This window comes from Cibotium barometz, chromosome 3 (genome assembly GCF_041138505.1).
Source record: "Cibotium barometz isolate CiBa-2024 chromosome 3, ASM4113850v1, whole genome shotgun sequence".
Taxonomy (NCBI): domain Eukaryota; kingdom Viridiplantae; phylum Streptophyta; class Polypodiopsida; order Cyatheales; family Cibotiaceae; genus Cibotium; species Cibotium barometz.
Genome location: NC_141048.1, coordinates 74,542,971 through 74,557,646, shown reverse-complemented (window position 1 = coordinate 74,557,646; position 14,676 = coordinate 74,542,971). Strand labels below are relative to the sequence as shown.

Below are 14,676 nucleotides of genomic sequence, written 5' to 3'. Positions count from 1 at the left end.
TACTTTGCCTTCATGACCATGTGCTGCAAAACCATGGGGTTGCTGTACATAAACTTCCTCCTCGAGGTCCCCATGCAAGAATGCAGTCTTGATGTCGAGTTGGTGAACAACCCAACCATGATGTGCACCCAATGCGGTTACACAACGAAGTGTTGTCATACGGGATGTAGGAGCAAAAGTCTCCTCATAATCAATGCCCTTTTTCTGAGCATAGCCCTTAGCTACGAGACGGGCTTTGTACCTGTCAATAGAGCCATCTGCGTGTCTCTTGATCTTGAAGACCCATTTGGTACCAATTGCTCTTTTGCCTTTGGGCAAATCAACTAAATCCCATGTGTGATTCTTTTCAATAGAATCAAACTCAGCCTGCATGGCTGTTTTCCAATGCACATTTTCACATGCATCCTCATAACTATCAGGCTCATCATCATCCTGTAAACTGGCTGCCATAACCATGTCAATGTCAATAACATCTGCATGCTCAAATGACCTTGTCTCTCTACGAGTGCGGCCAACAAGAGGTGCCTCAAGATGGCTGTCCTGCAAGGTACGAAGATACCATCTCGGTATCGGCCTTGCCCCCTGTGTTGCAACGGGTTCTTGAGGTACCATGTGCTGAATATTCGGTTCAGCTCTTGGCTGATTTTCAGCATGCATAGGTGGACCAACCGGCTGAATTTCAGCATCATGTACTTGTTGCCCATCTGTGGAATAGAAATCCATAGGCAGTAGGTTTTCAAAGACATCATTTGTAGCCTGAAAAGCATCAAAATCAGCAATGGATAATTCTGATTTTTCATCAAAAATCACATCCCTGCTGACAAACAACTTCTTGGAGGAGGGGTCGTACAACCGGTAACCTTTGCTTTCACGGCTGTACCCCACAAACAAGCATTTAGTGGCCTTGTCATCTAGTTTCCTTCGCAACTCTTGCGGTACGTGGGCATATGCAACACACCCAAAAGTACGGAAATGTGACACTGTAGGCTTGCGATCATACCAAGCCTCAAAAGGTGTCAATGTCTTCAGTGCCTTGGTAGGGCATCTGTTCAATACATGACAAGCACACATGATGGCCTCCATCCAAAACACATGTGGTAGCTTCTTGCCCTTAAGCATGCAACGGGCCATCTCCATAAGTGACCTGTTCTTTCTTTCCGCTACCCCATTCTGCTGAGGGGTGTACCTTGTAGTGTACTGATGCTGAATACCTTTTCCAACGAGGTAAGAATTCAGCCGGGAAGACATGTACTCCCCCCCTCTGTCTGACCGTAGGGTCTTGACTCTACAACTAGAGTCAGTCTCTGTAAGTGCAACAAAAACCAGAAATGCATCATAGACCTCTGACTTTCTAGTCAAAGGGTACACCCAACACATCCGAGTGAAATCATCAATGAATGTGGCAAAGTAGAAGTAGCCACCCAATGATTTGGTCTGCATCGGACCACACAAGTCACTGTGTATGAGCTGCAATTTCTGTGTTGCCCTCAAAGCTTGATCACGGGGAAAAGAGAAGCGATGCATTTTGCCCAAAATACATCCCTCGCATATGTGATCCAATGGTTTCTCCAATAGAGGTAAATCTCTGACCATAGAATGTCTCTGAAGCAACAATAAGCTGCCATAATTGACATGCCCCATGCGTGCATGCCACAACTCCGCATCTACCATAGATGGAGTACGATCAGTGAGTACATAAGCGGACTGATCTATAGGCTGAAATGTATCAAGCTGATACAACCCATGGCTCAATGTGCCAGTAAGCAGTAGACCTTCCGTCCCCTTGCTTCTGACAATACATCTATCGTCATCAAAACTGACATGCAAGCCACACTGTGCCATAGAAGAAATGGAGAGCAAGTTCTTCTTGATGCCTGGCACAAATAAGGCATCCTGTAGGCGAAGAATGGAGCCATCAATGGCTGTCAACTGGATCTCTCCTATGCCACGAACTGGGTAGGATGCATTGTTGGCACACTGAACTGACTTGCCAACAGGGGCAGGGCTTACATTACAAAACAACTCTCTGCGAGATGTGATGTGCTTTGAAGCACCACTGTCAAAGTACCATGTACGAGCATGATCTGTCATACTGAGAGCATGTAAAGAGGGTGCATAACTGCAAGTATAGAAGCAATAATCCCTGTCTACTGCATAGGAAGCAGTCTCAGTGGATGCTACGGAATGAGAGGCATCTGTGGCAGACATCCCTGACTCCTTGTCCTTCTTCTCCTTCTCTTTGGCAATCCTCTTCCTGCAATCTATGATATAATGGCCTGGCTTCTTGCAATAGTGACACTTGCCCTTCTTCTTGGGCTGTCCATCAGACCCTTTAGTGTCCTGTGAGGAGCCACCACCACCTGTACTTTTTGACTTGGGCTGAAACTTGCCCTTGCCTTTATGATCAGCAGCATAAGCTTTATCGGCAGCTGCCTGATCCACCCCCAAGTTCTTCCTCGTTTGCTCTTCCTGCAACAACAACCCAACCAAGTCTTGGAACGTCAACGGTTCCCGGGCATGTCGCATGGAAAGAGAAAGAGAAGTATGAAAAGAGAGGTAGGATGGTGGCAAAGAATCCATAGTCCTTGAGACTATCTGTGCATCTGACATAATCTCATCTACATTGATGAGTTGCTCACGCAAATCCTGTATTTTGTTCACATGTGAACTCATTTCCTCTCCTTCATGCATCTTGACATTCTCCAATTCCTTCTTTAAGAAGGATATACGAGCCTCATTCCTGGCTGCATACATATGTTCCAATGTCGTCCACGCTATCCTCGATGTACCCGCAGACCGGATATGAGGAATAATGGAACGTTGGACCGACAAAGCAATCAATGAGAGTGCCTGTGCATCCCTCGAATCCCAAGCCTTTTGGGCGTTTGTCCTTTGAACTGGGGCTACCTGCACCTGTACTCCTCTCCCACGAGCACCCCCCTGCGGAGGAGTCTCTGGGGCAATAGGAACTGGACGTGCCTCGTCCCCACTGACATAATCCCAAAGATTCTTGGCGACCAACACATTCTTCAGCATGAAACTCCACAAGGAATAGTTTGTCCCATCAAGCTTGTCCTCTTTGGACACAAAAGTGAACACATCATTCCCTGGAGCAGCCATTGTATGCAGAACAAATGCCTGCAAATGCCCAAATGTGTACAAACTCTGCTGGCAGACTTCCAAGCAGAAAAAAATACTCTACAAGAGTATCAACCTGTGTGCAAAGAACAAAAACCCCAAAAATTGCCTGCAAGCTGTGTCCTTTGAATGTGCTTTCAATGCACCAACTGACCAACCTTGCAGCAAGTAAACCCTGGAAATGCCCAAAAAAATGCTGCACCCAACTGCTTTGCAAATACCTGCACCCAAATGTTCTGCCAATGCCTGCAGAGACAATCTACAGAAGGAAAACCCAAACTGAAGATTCACTTACAGGTACATATGCAGGTGCTGATGACAGACAGCTGGCTTGGCTGAACGTCGAGCTGAGCTGTAGTAGCTGGAGCTGGAGCAGTTGTACGGCGCAAAGCTGCAGGAGGGCAGCGTAGAGTATGCAGGAGGGCGGCGACTGTACGGCGCCTGGAGACAGCAACAGGCGGTGGCCTGGTCTGCTGAGTTGCTGGCGGCGGCGACTTCTGGTCAAAGGCAGAGCTGTAGCAACAGTACGGGCTGCTGTCAGGCAGTACGGGCAGACACAGCAGCAGTACGGGCAGCTCTCTCTGATGGCGGGCTGCAGCAGCAACTGACGACGGGTACTCTCCAGGCTCTGATACCAAATGAAGGTCCGGGAAAGGATTAGGGTTAGCACACAGTAGAGCAAACACACACACACAGTGAGAGAGAGAGTGAGTCGTGCAGCTCCTATGATTCTATACTAAAAATGAGGTACAATCCCACCACATAAAGGTGACCCTAAAAGATAAGGGTTCACATGGGCCGGCCATAAGTGTGCCGGGTGGACCAAATAACTAATAAACTGAACTAGAGTGAACTGGGGGAAAAAACCTCCACTAACTGAAGTAAAAAGTGCCCCAGTGGTCCTAGACTGATCACTAGCACTCCCGTGGGTGCATACAGACGTGTAAAACCCAACACACCTCGGAGTGCCTCTGCATCCACCGATGCAAGCCTTTGACACCGACCACCTCACAAAGTGCCTTTGCCTCACATCAACGCGAGCCTTCGTTACCAACTGTGCTTCAGCTCCGACATCCTCTTTGCTTCTGCACTGGTCTGCTACTCAAAGTCACCTCACATCACAAGGCTCTTGTACATATGTTCACTCACCATTATATATAGACTCACTCACCTATTTCATGCTGTGTTGTTTTTCTCTGATCTCTCATTCATCTGGTCCTTTCATCCTTTTGCCCTCACAAGGACATCTCACCTAGCTTCCTCAGAGGCTACTAGAAGCAACTATGGGACAACTTCCGACCTCGGAAGGTCACTCTTTTCCTCGGGTAGCTCACAGGAGTTTAGTAGTTGGCACGTGGCTGGACATTGGTGGTCGTCCTGTACAGTGCATGAGATGTAGCAACCCGCAGGAGTCGCAGCGACATTGCCTTGGGAACTACCCCAAAGCGCAACAGGTGTGACTCAGGATTCTTCGACTATTAACCACCTCTCATTTGGGCAAGAAAGACTAGTGTGAGAGCCCACACATTGGGGGTTGTCCCTCCCACTTCAGCAAAGGGATTGGCCATTGTTGGAGGAGAAGCTGAAAACGAAACCTAGGACTATAAGATGCACCTAATGTAGAGCAGCATGAAAAGAATGTTTAGAGCTTCTTGTTTGTGCTGTTGCTGCTGTCCATGCAAAGTAAAAATCTGAGAGCCCAAACTGATGCAACCTCGACTTGGAAATTCCTATATCAAACTCACAAAACTGAACCTGCTTGCCTCCTACTTTAACCCACAGGACAGAGGAATAGAGAGCAAGAAACCACACATAAGGGGTGGAAGGGCAGCACAGTAAGGAGGACGGCAACAACCCAATAAGTCATATATTTGACATTCCCGTGTAGTTGAAGGGCAACCAGAATTTGGATTTGCAACTTCAAATTTCAAGCAGAGGAGCTCAGCAGAAAGTGAAGATGGCTTGGTAGTTAAAACAACTGCAGACTGCTACATGACAGTGCATGTTAGATTAAAACCCCGCCATCGCAAAAGCAAGTGATGCAGCAAGGTGCTTCAAATCTCACCAAACCACATCTAGAAAAGTGTGATGATCTCAGCATATAGAGAGGAATAACAGAAAGAAAAAATACCATAAGCGCCTGATTTTCTGGATCTATGTTGTCGAAAAATACTCTCCTGTGCAGTCTTCTTTGCTCAACTTGTGGATGCTTTGATAAAACTTTACGCATGTCTGCTACAATGCTCTGAACATGAACACAGGAAACTTTTTAAACACCAAGGCCAATGTTGCTACTTAAAAGCGGACAATGAGAACTTACGGTGATCTTGCTGACATCTAAGTGGCTTATGCCAAAGTGTGTCTTGATTCGCCAATGTGATTTCTGGCTTAAATTTCGAACGACACTGACAGTAAACTTGTGATTTGGTATATGAACAGCCTCACGATCGTCTCCCCTGACAATTGTAGGAGACCACCACCCAACATGCTGAAAGCAAACAACCCAACCCCCCACCAAAAAAAAAAACAGTTGAAATAATCCACTCAAAAAATGGTCCCTCCAGTCTGCATTGTTGCCACAACCAATGTGCAGGCAACAGTGTTATACCTGTCAACAGTACATTGAAAGAAAGCTGAGAAACTACGGCCTCACCTCAACAGTACCTGAGACTTCATAGCCCTCGATCTTCGTTTGTATCCACTCGTTAATTATAAAAGGCCGTGTTGCATGAATCATTATACTGGAAAGGAAATTGGTAAATATCTGTACACAGAAATTAACCACTTTTAGCTTTCTGAAAAAGAGCTGGGCATGGTATTGGATTTAGACACTAATTTTCTCAAAGGCACCAAGTAGTTACTGATGACTTGCAGCTCAGTACCAGATTCCTAGCCGGGTACAAATTTGTGAGTTTTTTACTTCAAAGACCCAAATAATTAACAAGGCTTCCAACTAGCGAGAAGAACTCGGTTTCACAGCTTAGCAATTAACCAAATTGGTTTAAAGCAATACCTTTGGAAAATCCATTGAAAAGCTAGGAGCTTCCTGCGTAGCAGCACAACCCCACCCCCGCCCCCCAAAAAAAAAAAAGACGGGGCCTGCTTCTCCTCCCCTGCAGATACCGCAAGATCCGCAATCCTGCGTCCCAATGAGACTTCAACGGCGTCTGCATGAATGGGCTCAACAGCCCCACAGGAAAGCTCAAGTCCAATCTGGTGTTCAGCAACCAGATCAATGAACCAACCAGCTTCCGGTATAGAGAGGCATCAACTGGCTCACAAGGATCATTCACTGTAAGCTTCGTGTTCGGGTCCATTGGCGACGTGATAGGCTTGCAGTTCTCCATCCCAAAGGCCTCAAGCAACTCATGAACATACCACTGCTGAGAGACAAAGAACCCCCTCTGGGTCTGCCAGATCTCCAATCCCAAGAAGAAATGGAGTAAGCCTAAATCGGTCATCTCTAACTCCTTTGACAAGGCAGCCTTCGTCACTGCAATGTGCTCCACATCACCGTCGGTGAGAATGAGGTCATCCACATAAAGGACGATCAGTGTGACCATGCCACATTCCCGAAAGAGATATAGGTTGGGATCTGCAACCGATCTCTGAAATCCAGCCCGTAGAAAGAAGGAATCAATCTTCTGATTCCAAGCCCTGGGAGCCTATTTAAGACCATACAAGGCCTTCCGTAACCTGTAAACCATCCCCTGTGATCCTGGAACCTCAAAGCCTGGAGGCTGCTCAACATACACCTCCTCCTACAGGTCACCATTATGGAACGCAAATTTAACATGCATCTGATATACGGGCCACCGCTGAGAAGGAGCAAGGGCAAGAACGGTCCGAATAGTGGCCATCCTCGCTGTCAAGCAAAGGTATCCTCATAGTCGATGCCAGGCCGCTGAGCATAACCCTTAGCCACAAGTCTAGCTTTGTGTTTGTCCACCAACCCATCTGACGTATACTTGGTCTTAAAGACCCACTTGACACCAATGACATACCATTTCGACGGCCTCGGTACCAACTCCCAAGTGTTATTCTTCTCAATGGCATCCAGTTCCACCTGCATGGCGTTCCTCCAAGTATCCTGTGCAAGGGCTTCCTTGACGGAAGTGGGCTCTTTGTCCCGCATGATATGAGACATCAAAGCATAGTTTACCTGTAAAAGCTCCGCTAAATGACTTTTTTCACGGACTCTCTGCGATCTTCGAGGTCCGTCCTCTGTGGTCCATTCGGAGGGAAGCTCCGTGACAACTGCCTCCCGAAGGGTGTCCAACAACCACCTGGGTACTCGAACAGAACGCGGAGCCTCCTGTTGCTGTGGGGACTCATCTCCAGCTGCGGGCTCAACCTCCTGAACTGACTGAGGTTGTCCAGCTGGAACAATTGACTGGGGATTAATAATCAGAATCCTCTGGGTCTCCAAGAAGTGGCAGCTCATCAACAGTGGAAACCGGAACATGCTCATCAAAAACCACATCCCTGCTGACAACAACCTCGTTCCTTTCTGGATCATACAACCTATATCCCTTGGAAAGAGAGTTATATCCCACAAAGACAAGCTTTTGGGACTTTGAGTCGAGCTTCCCCCTCTGCTTCTTCGGAATGTGAACATATGCATCGCTCCCAAACATACGAAAATGGGAGACATCAGGTTTCCTACCAAAATATGCCTCAAAGGGAGTCATGTTCGGTACTGAAGTCGTCGGAGACCGGTTGAGGATATGGACAACCGTAGCCATAGCCTCTCCCCAAAGTGGACGAGGAAGATCACGATGCTCCAGCATCGTCCTCGCCATCTCCACCACAGTTGAAACCGGCCTCTGATAGAAACCAGAGTGCGGTAGACTAGCAGTCACCCGTCCACTTGTAGTCTAGATGTGAAAACAAAACAGATTGGAGCTAGAGTGCCCAAATCTGAAAACAAAGCGACACCTGTTGGCCCCAAAGCTTGGCGCCCCTTGCGGTATTTCTTTATTCAATTCCAAAAAAAATATGAATGGCTGAGTACAACCAAAAATCAGCCAAGAGATTACACCTGTATGTCCAATCTGACGGCCCACAATACCTCTTAGCACAGAGGATCTATGCACACAGATCTGTGTCTCAAAATAACACACTGTGCCTCCCTCTGATCAGCCAAGACCACTAAGCAGGGCAGCCATGAGCATACATCTGGAATAACTCAAGTGCATGATTCAACATCTCAGCTCATACATACATGTACTGTCCAAACTCTGTCTCAACCCTTGTCAATCTGCCATACCCCTCCTCTCACAAGGGGCCAGATAGCTCATATCTGCAACAACAGACATCAAGCAGTAGAAAGAGAGATAGATGAACAGATGAGGAGCTTACCAAAATCAGCTCGTGAATCAGCACTGGAGGAAGCAACGGTACCAATCTGTACTTGCAGGCACTTGTTTCCACAACCCTGCTTCACACGCATGCGCGTACTTGTCTGTACCCTCCTCCTTGTGTTCACTTCTATGCTGTCTTGACTGTACAGATCTGAAAAACAGCCCCGTACCCGTCTGTACTACCTCGGGATACGTGCCAGAAGCTATCCTTGCCTGCAGCCAGCACTTGTACACACCTGTACCTGCGCAGCCAGTAGTAGCCGCCTGCTGATTTGCTGCTGGTCGCCTGCGCCGCCTGCAACAGTGTTGCCCAGCACCTGTACTTGCACCAGATCTGGCCGTACAGTGTACCTGCAGAAGTACAGAACTGTACCTGCACTCGTACAGCCTATACAGCCTGAATTCAACAGCTGCAGCCGCCTGTTGCAGCCTGTCTCAGTCCCACAGCTCAGCGCTGCCTTGTCCACAGCAGTACTTGCAGCCGTACAGACCTGTACGGCTGCTGTACGGCCTGCTCCAGCACACAGAAGTCAGCAGCAGCAACCCTTAATCAGCAGTCGACCCCTTCTCTTCAGCTTTTCCACGCATGAGAACCCACCAGAGTGCTCCACGCTCTTTTTCCCAAAAGCTAGAGAGAGGGGGAGGAGAGAGAAGCACACACTCCAAAAGTGGAGTGGCCTCCCCCCCATAATAATCCTAGGACCCCCAAACTTTAAAAGTCCCTAGGGGCCACTAAGGCCTAGGGGCAACTTTAATAAACATTAAAAGTTTAATGTTCTAGTTCCCCCCTTCACACCTAGGGATGTCCACACATCTTTAACTCTGTCCGGGCACCCCCCATGTGAATCATTCAATATTCTGACTCAGCAACCACCATGCCCACACGTGCTGTTCCATTTTCACAGGGCCATGACATACCCCCCTCTTGAAAAATGGCAAGAGTCCTCGATTGCATTCTGGTGATGCAGCAAAATATTCAAAGTGAAATATAGAATATGGCAAGATCAGCGTCCCAATCTCTCTAAGCCATACACATGTATCAACATTCACTGCAAACCAATGGCATAAAAATAGTCCAAGTTGTATACCACTGTGAACCATACATATCCACAAAATTCCATGTGACTAGTACACATATATCATAGAAGTCCCATAAACAGATGTACTGTCAGCCTCAGTACCTTCGGGTGAGATAAAATCTGCACCAAGCAACCTCTAGATGTCATCTAAGCCTGTCTGTATCAAGGGAGTGGAGGTGCTACCCCTCTCTTGAGCATCAGGTAATGCTCCAGACCCATGCTCTGCTGAACCTGAATGAGCCACAATAAGAGTCGGCTCTAACTCAAAGGCATCGAGATAAAGCTGCAAAACCTGAGGTGAATCTGTTAAGTCACCTGCCTCCATCCACTTCGCATCCATCGGTGAATAGTTCTTGAACTTCACAAGATAGCGACGGGAAACTTTACCTCGTACCTTCCTTTCTTTATGTGCCAGTATCTGCTCTGGAATCAGAACCTCATCAAGTTCCTTAACTTCCGGCTGAGCCTCATCTGATACATCCTCAGGCACATCCCCACGGAAAGGTCTAAGAAGACTCACGTGAAAAGCATTGTGAATCCTCCAGTGATCTTGTAACTTCAAACGATAGGTTACCTCACCAATCTTTTCCAATACCTGAAAAGGCCCATAATAACGGCTCTTTACCCTTCATCTTCTTGAGTCTAGCCTTTTCAAAGCGCAAAAGAACCCAATCACCCAATGCAAACTGTAAATCACGTCTGTGACGGTCTGCGGCTTTCTTTTGCTTCTACTGAGTTTTCTGGAGTGCCAACTTAACTCTCCGATAAGCTTCATCCAGACTCTCCACGTACTGATCAGCCTCAAAGATCTTATCCTTTGTATGCAAAATGGGTGGTACCTTCTTCCCTCCTGCCACAATCTCAAAAGACGCCTTGCCTGTCGAGGTATGTACAATGTTGTTATATGCAAACTCCACCAAAGGAAGATACTTTTCCCATTGTTGCTTGTGCTCTGACACATAACACTTGAGAAGATCCAACACTGTAGAGTTAGCCTCTTCTGACTGACCATCTGTCTGTGGATGAAATGACGATGAAAACTTGAGAGTTGTACCCATGTTGTCAAACAATCCTCTCCAGAACAAACTCGTCATCCGTGGATCACGGTCACTAATGATAGACGTGGGCAAACCATGATACTTGAAGATGTTCGCCATGAACAACTTCACCATATGATCCACTTTGATTGTCTTACGCACGGGAATGAAATGAGCCTGCTTACTGAACCTGCATATGATAGTCCAGATGCCATCATTTCCCGTTTGTGTCCGTGGAAGATCAAATACAAAATCCATGGCAATGCTCTCCCAAGGTCTATCCGGAATAGGTAAAGGCTGTAATAACCCTGGTGTCTTCTGACGGTCAAACTTTACCTTTTGACATACGATGCATTGCCTCACAAAGGCATCAACATCTCTTCTCAAGGTTGGCCAATAAAAGAAAGTCTCCACTGCTTTAACCGTGGCGTCAATACCTCTATGACCTGCATACGGTGGAGCATGACTTTCAATCATAACCTTGAGTCGCAATGGCCTGGTAACACACAGTCTGCCATGCATCAATAAAAACCCATCTCTGAGAGTATAGTGCTCATGCCGCTGACCCTCAGACATCTGATCATACAACCTTTCAAAGTCCTCATCATGGGCATACTGCTCTTTCATTTCATCAAGCTCATGATGATAAGCAAGTGAAACTGCAGAGACCTGTGGCTTGCGTGACAAAGCATCTGCCACTACATTCTTTTTGCCTTCCACATGCACAATCTGGAAGTGAAACATTGACAAAAAGTTTGCCCAACGCATATGCTTCTCTGAAAGCTTAGTCTGCGTGAGGAAGTAACGCAAGGTTTGATGATCTGTCTGCACAGTAAAATCAGCCCCAAGCAAGTAGTGTTTCCATGTAGAAAGAGCGTGAATTACAGCCAACATCTCTTTCTCATAAACCTGTAAATGCTTCTCAGCATCTTGCAAAACTCTACTCTCATAGCTATGACATGTCCCTCTTGCATGAGAACTGCACCAATGCTACTTCCACATGCATCACACTGGACAACAAAAGCCTTTCGGAGGTCCGGTAATACCAATATTGGGTCCGAAGTAAGCTTTTCTTTGAGCTTTTTGAATGCTATAATTTCCCGATCAGCCCATCTAAACGGAGTTGCCTTCTTCGTCAAAGCATGAAGAGGCGAAGCAATTTCAGCAAAGTGCCGTATGTATCGCCTGTTACATCCTCATAAGGCTCAACATCTGCAGCCTGTTCTCCTGCAAAAATATCCTCAGATACATCTCTCTCAGGAGAAGTCTCTTGCTCTTCTTCTTCATGATAGAAGTACTCATCCTCTGTATCAGACATGTTTGCTGAATTTTCAGCGATGGCTTTTTTTCAAAGCAACCACGAGCTCACCCCCTTCAGAAAGTTGATGATTGGTCCCGACGACGGAACCTTGAAACCGGCCTCTAATAGAAACCAGAGTGCGGTAGACTAGCAGTCACCCATCCACTTGTAGTCTAGATGTGAAAACAAAACAGATTGGAGCTAGAGTGCCCAAATCTGAAAACAAAGCGACACCTGTTGGCCCCAAAGCTTGGCGCCCCTTGCGGTATTTCTTTATTCAATTCCAAAAAAAATATGAATGGCTGAGTACAACCAAAAATCAGCCAAGAGATTACACCTGTATGTCCAATCTGACGGCCCACAATACCTCTTAGCACAGAGGATCTATGCACACAGATCTGTGTCTCAAAATAACACACTGTGCCTCCCTCTGATCAGCCAAGACCACTAAGCAGGGCAGCCATGAGCATACATCTGGCATAACTCAAGTGCATGATTCAACATCTCAGCTCATACATACATGTACTGTCCAAACTCTATCTCAACCCTTGTCAATCTGCCATACCCCTCCTCTCACAAGGGGCCAGATAGCTCATATCTGCAACAACAGACATCAAGCAGTAGAAAGAGAGATAGATGAACAGATGAGGAGCTTACCAAAATCAGCTCGTGAATCAGCACTGGAGGAAGCAACGGTACCAATCTGTACTTGCAGGCACTTGTTTCCACAACCCTGCTTCACACGCATGCACGTACTTGTCTGTACCCTCCTCCTTGTGTTCACTTCTATGCTGTCTTGACTGTACAGATCTGAAAAACAGCCCCGTACCCGTCTGTACTACCTCGGGATACGTGCCAGAAGCTATCCTTGCCTGCAGCCAGCACTTGTACACACCTGTACCTGCGCAGCCAGTAGTAGCCGCCTGCTGATTTGCTGCTGGTCGCCTGCGCCGCCTGCAACAGTGTTGCCCAGCACCTGTACTTGCACCAGATCTGGCCGTACAGTGTACCTGCAGAAGTACAGAACTGTACCTGCACTCGTACAGCCTGTACAGCCTGAATTCAACAGCTGCAGCCGCCTGTTGCAGCCTGTCTCAGTCCCACAGCTCAGCGCTGCCTTGTCCACAGCAGTACTTGCTGTCGTACAGACCTGTACGACTGCTGTACGGCCTGCTCCAGCACACAGAAGTCAACAGCAGCAACCCTTAATCAGCAGTCGACCCCTTCTCTTCAGCTTTTCCACGCATGAGAACCCACCAGAGTGCTCCACGACTCTTTTTCCCAAAAGCTAGAGAGAGGGGGAGGAGAGAGAAGCACACACTCCAAAAGTGGAGTGGCCTCCCCCCCATAATAATCCTAGGACCCCCAAACTTTAAAAGTCCCTAGGGGCCACTAAGGCCTAGGGGCAACTTTAATAAACATTAAAAGTTTAATGTTCTAGTTCCCCCCTTCACACCTAGGGATGTCCACACATCTTTAACTCTGTCCGGGCACCCCCCATGTGAATCATTCAATATTCTGACTCAGCAACCACCATGCCCACACTTGTGCTGTTCCATTTTCACAGGGCCATGACAACAGTCATGTTCTTACGTTCAACTACTCCATTCTCTAACAGCGAACCTGTATTGGCCAGCTCCCGCTTCATGCCATGTTCCGCACAAAATCTCACGAAAGCATTAGAAGAAAATTCACCTCCTTTGTCAGCCCGAAGAGTCTTCACCTGCAAACTAGACTCTTTCTCCACCATTACATGCCACTCCTTGAACCAAGCAAAAGCTTGGTCCTTTTGTGAAAGGAAATAAACCCATGTAAATCTGAAACAATCATCAACAAGCAGCATGAAGTACAAAGAACCTCCCAAGGATGCTGTCTGCATAGGTCCACACAAGTCAGTGTGTACCAACTCCAAAGGTTTCGAAGCCCGCCTGGAAGCCTGCTTCGGAAAAGATTCCATGTGCTGCTTACCACGAATGCAAGAACTGCAGCGTCCTTGCCTGCTGCCAACATCTAGCAAGCCAACCACCATCTGGTCTCAGAAAGCTCGCATCAGCGCATCCACATTCAAGTGGCCAAACCGAAAGTGCCACAAGTCACCGACCTGAGAACCTATCAAAGAGGAGAGTGCGGAGAGTTTGTATACATTCTCCACGCCGCCTTCCCAAACAACCTGGCCAGTCTCGCGGTCCCACAGAGCAACAGAATGCTCCTCAAACTCCACCCGGAAGCTAGTCTTGCACACCTCATGCACTGACAACAGATGAAAACCAAGTGCGGGGACGTAAAGAACACGAGAGGAATGCTTACCCCCTCTGCCATCGGGAATGATCTCCATCCGGCCCTCACTGTGTATCGATATGGTGGAATTGTCGCCAATAAAAATGCAACCTGACTGTCGTTTCAGATATAGAAAGAAGTCATGGGAAGGAGTCGTGTGCATGGAAGCACCACTATCAAGAATCCATTCCCGAGTATTCTTTACGGTGAAGCCAACTGCCTCCTCGCTCGAAGAAGATGAAGCATCCGTGTCCAACATCTTCAAGTGCACAAAGGTTGGAGTCTTTGCAGTTGAAGCTGAAGAATCAGCACTCTTTCCGGTCCGCTTAGGACACTTCCTCCAATAGTGGCCTTTCTCGCCACAATCATTACAGGTCCTCTCGGCCTTCAGTTTCTCTCGGTCTGAATCAGGCTTCTTCTCAGAAGACTTCTCCGATGAAGCCTTTCCTTTGCCCTTGTTTTTGTTGTTATTACGGCCTTTC

General features: G+C 47.4%; 1 protein-coding gene across 7 annotated transcripts in view; it reads right to left on the bottom strand.

The window, feature by feature from the left end:
* LOC147640521 (mechanosensitive ion channel protein 2, chloroplastic-like) overlaps nt 1–14,676 on the bottom strand; it is a 100,752-nt gene that overhangs the window by 21,373 nt on the left and 64,703 nt on the right. For all 7 annotated transcript variants that reach the window (XM_086781588.1, XM_086781604.1, XM_086781597.1 and 4 more), the window contains 3 exons: nt 5,792–5,902; nt 5,459–5,626; nt 5,270–5,383 (listed from right to left, as the gene is read on the bottom strand). In XM_086781588.1, coding sequence (XP_086637714.1) covers nt 5,270–5,383; nt 5,459–5,626; nt 5,792–5,902 — 393 coding nt within the window. The remainder of the gene's footprint in view (nt 1–5,269; nt 5,384–5,458; nt 5,627–5,791; nt 5,903–14,676) is intronic.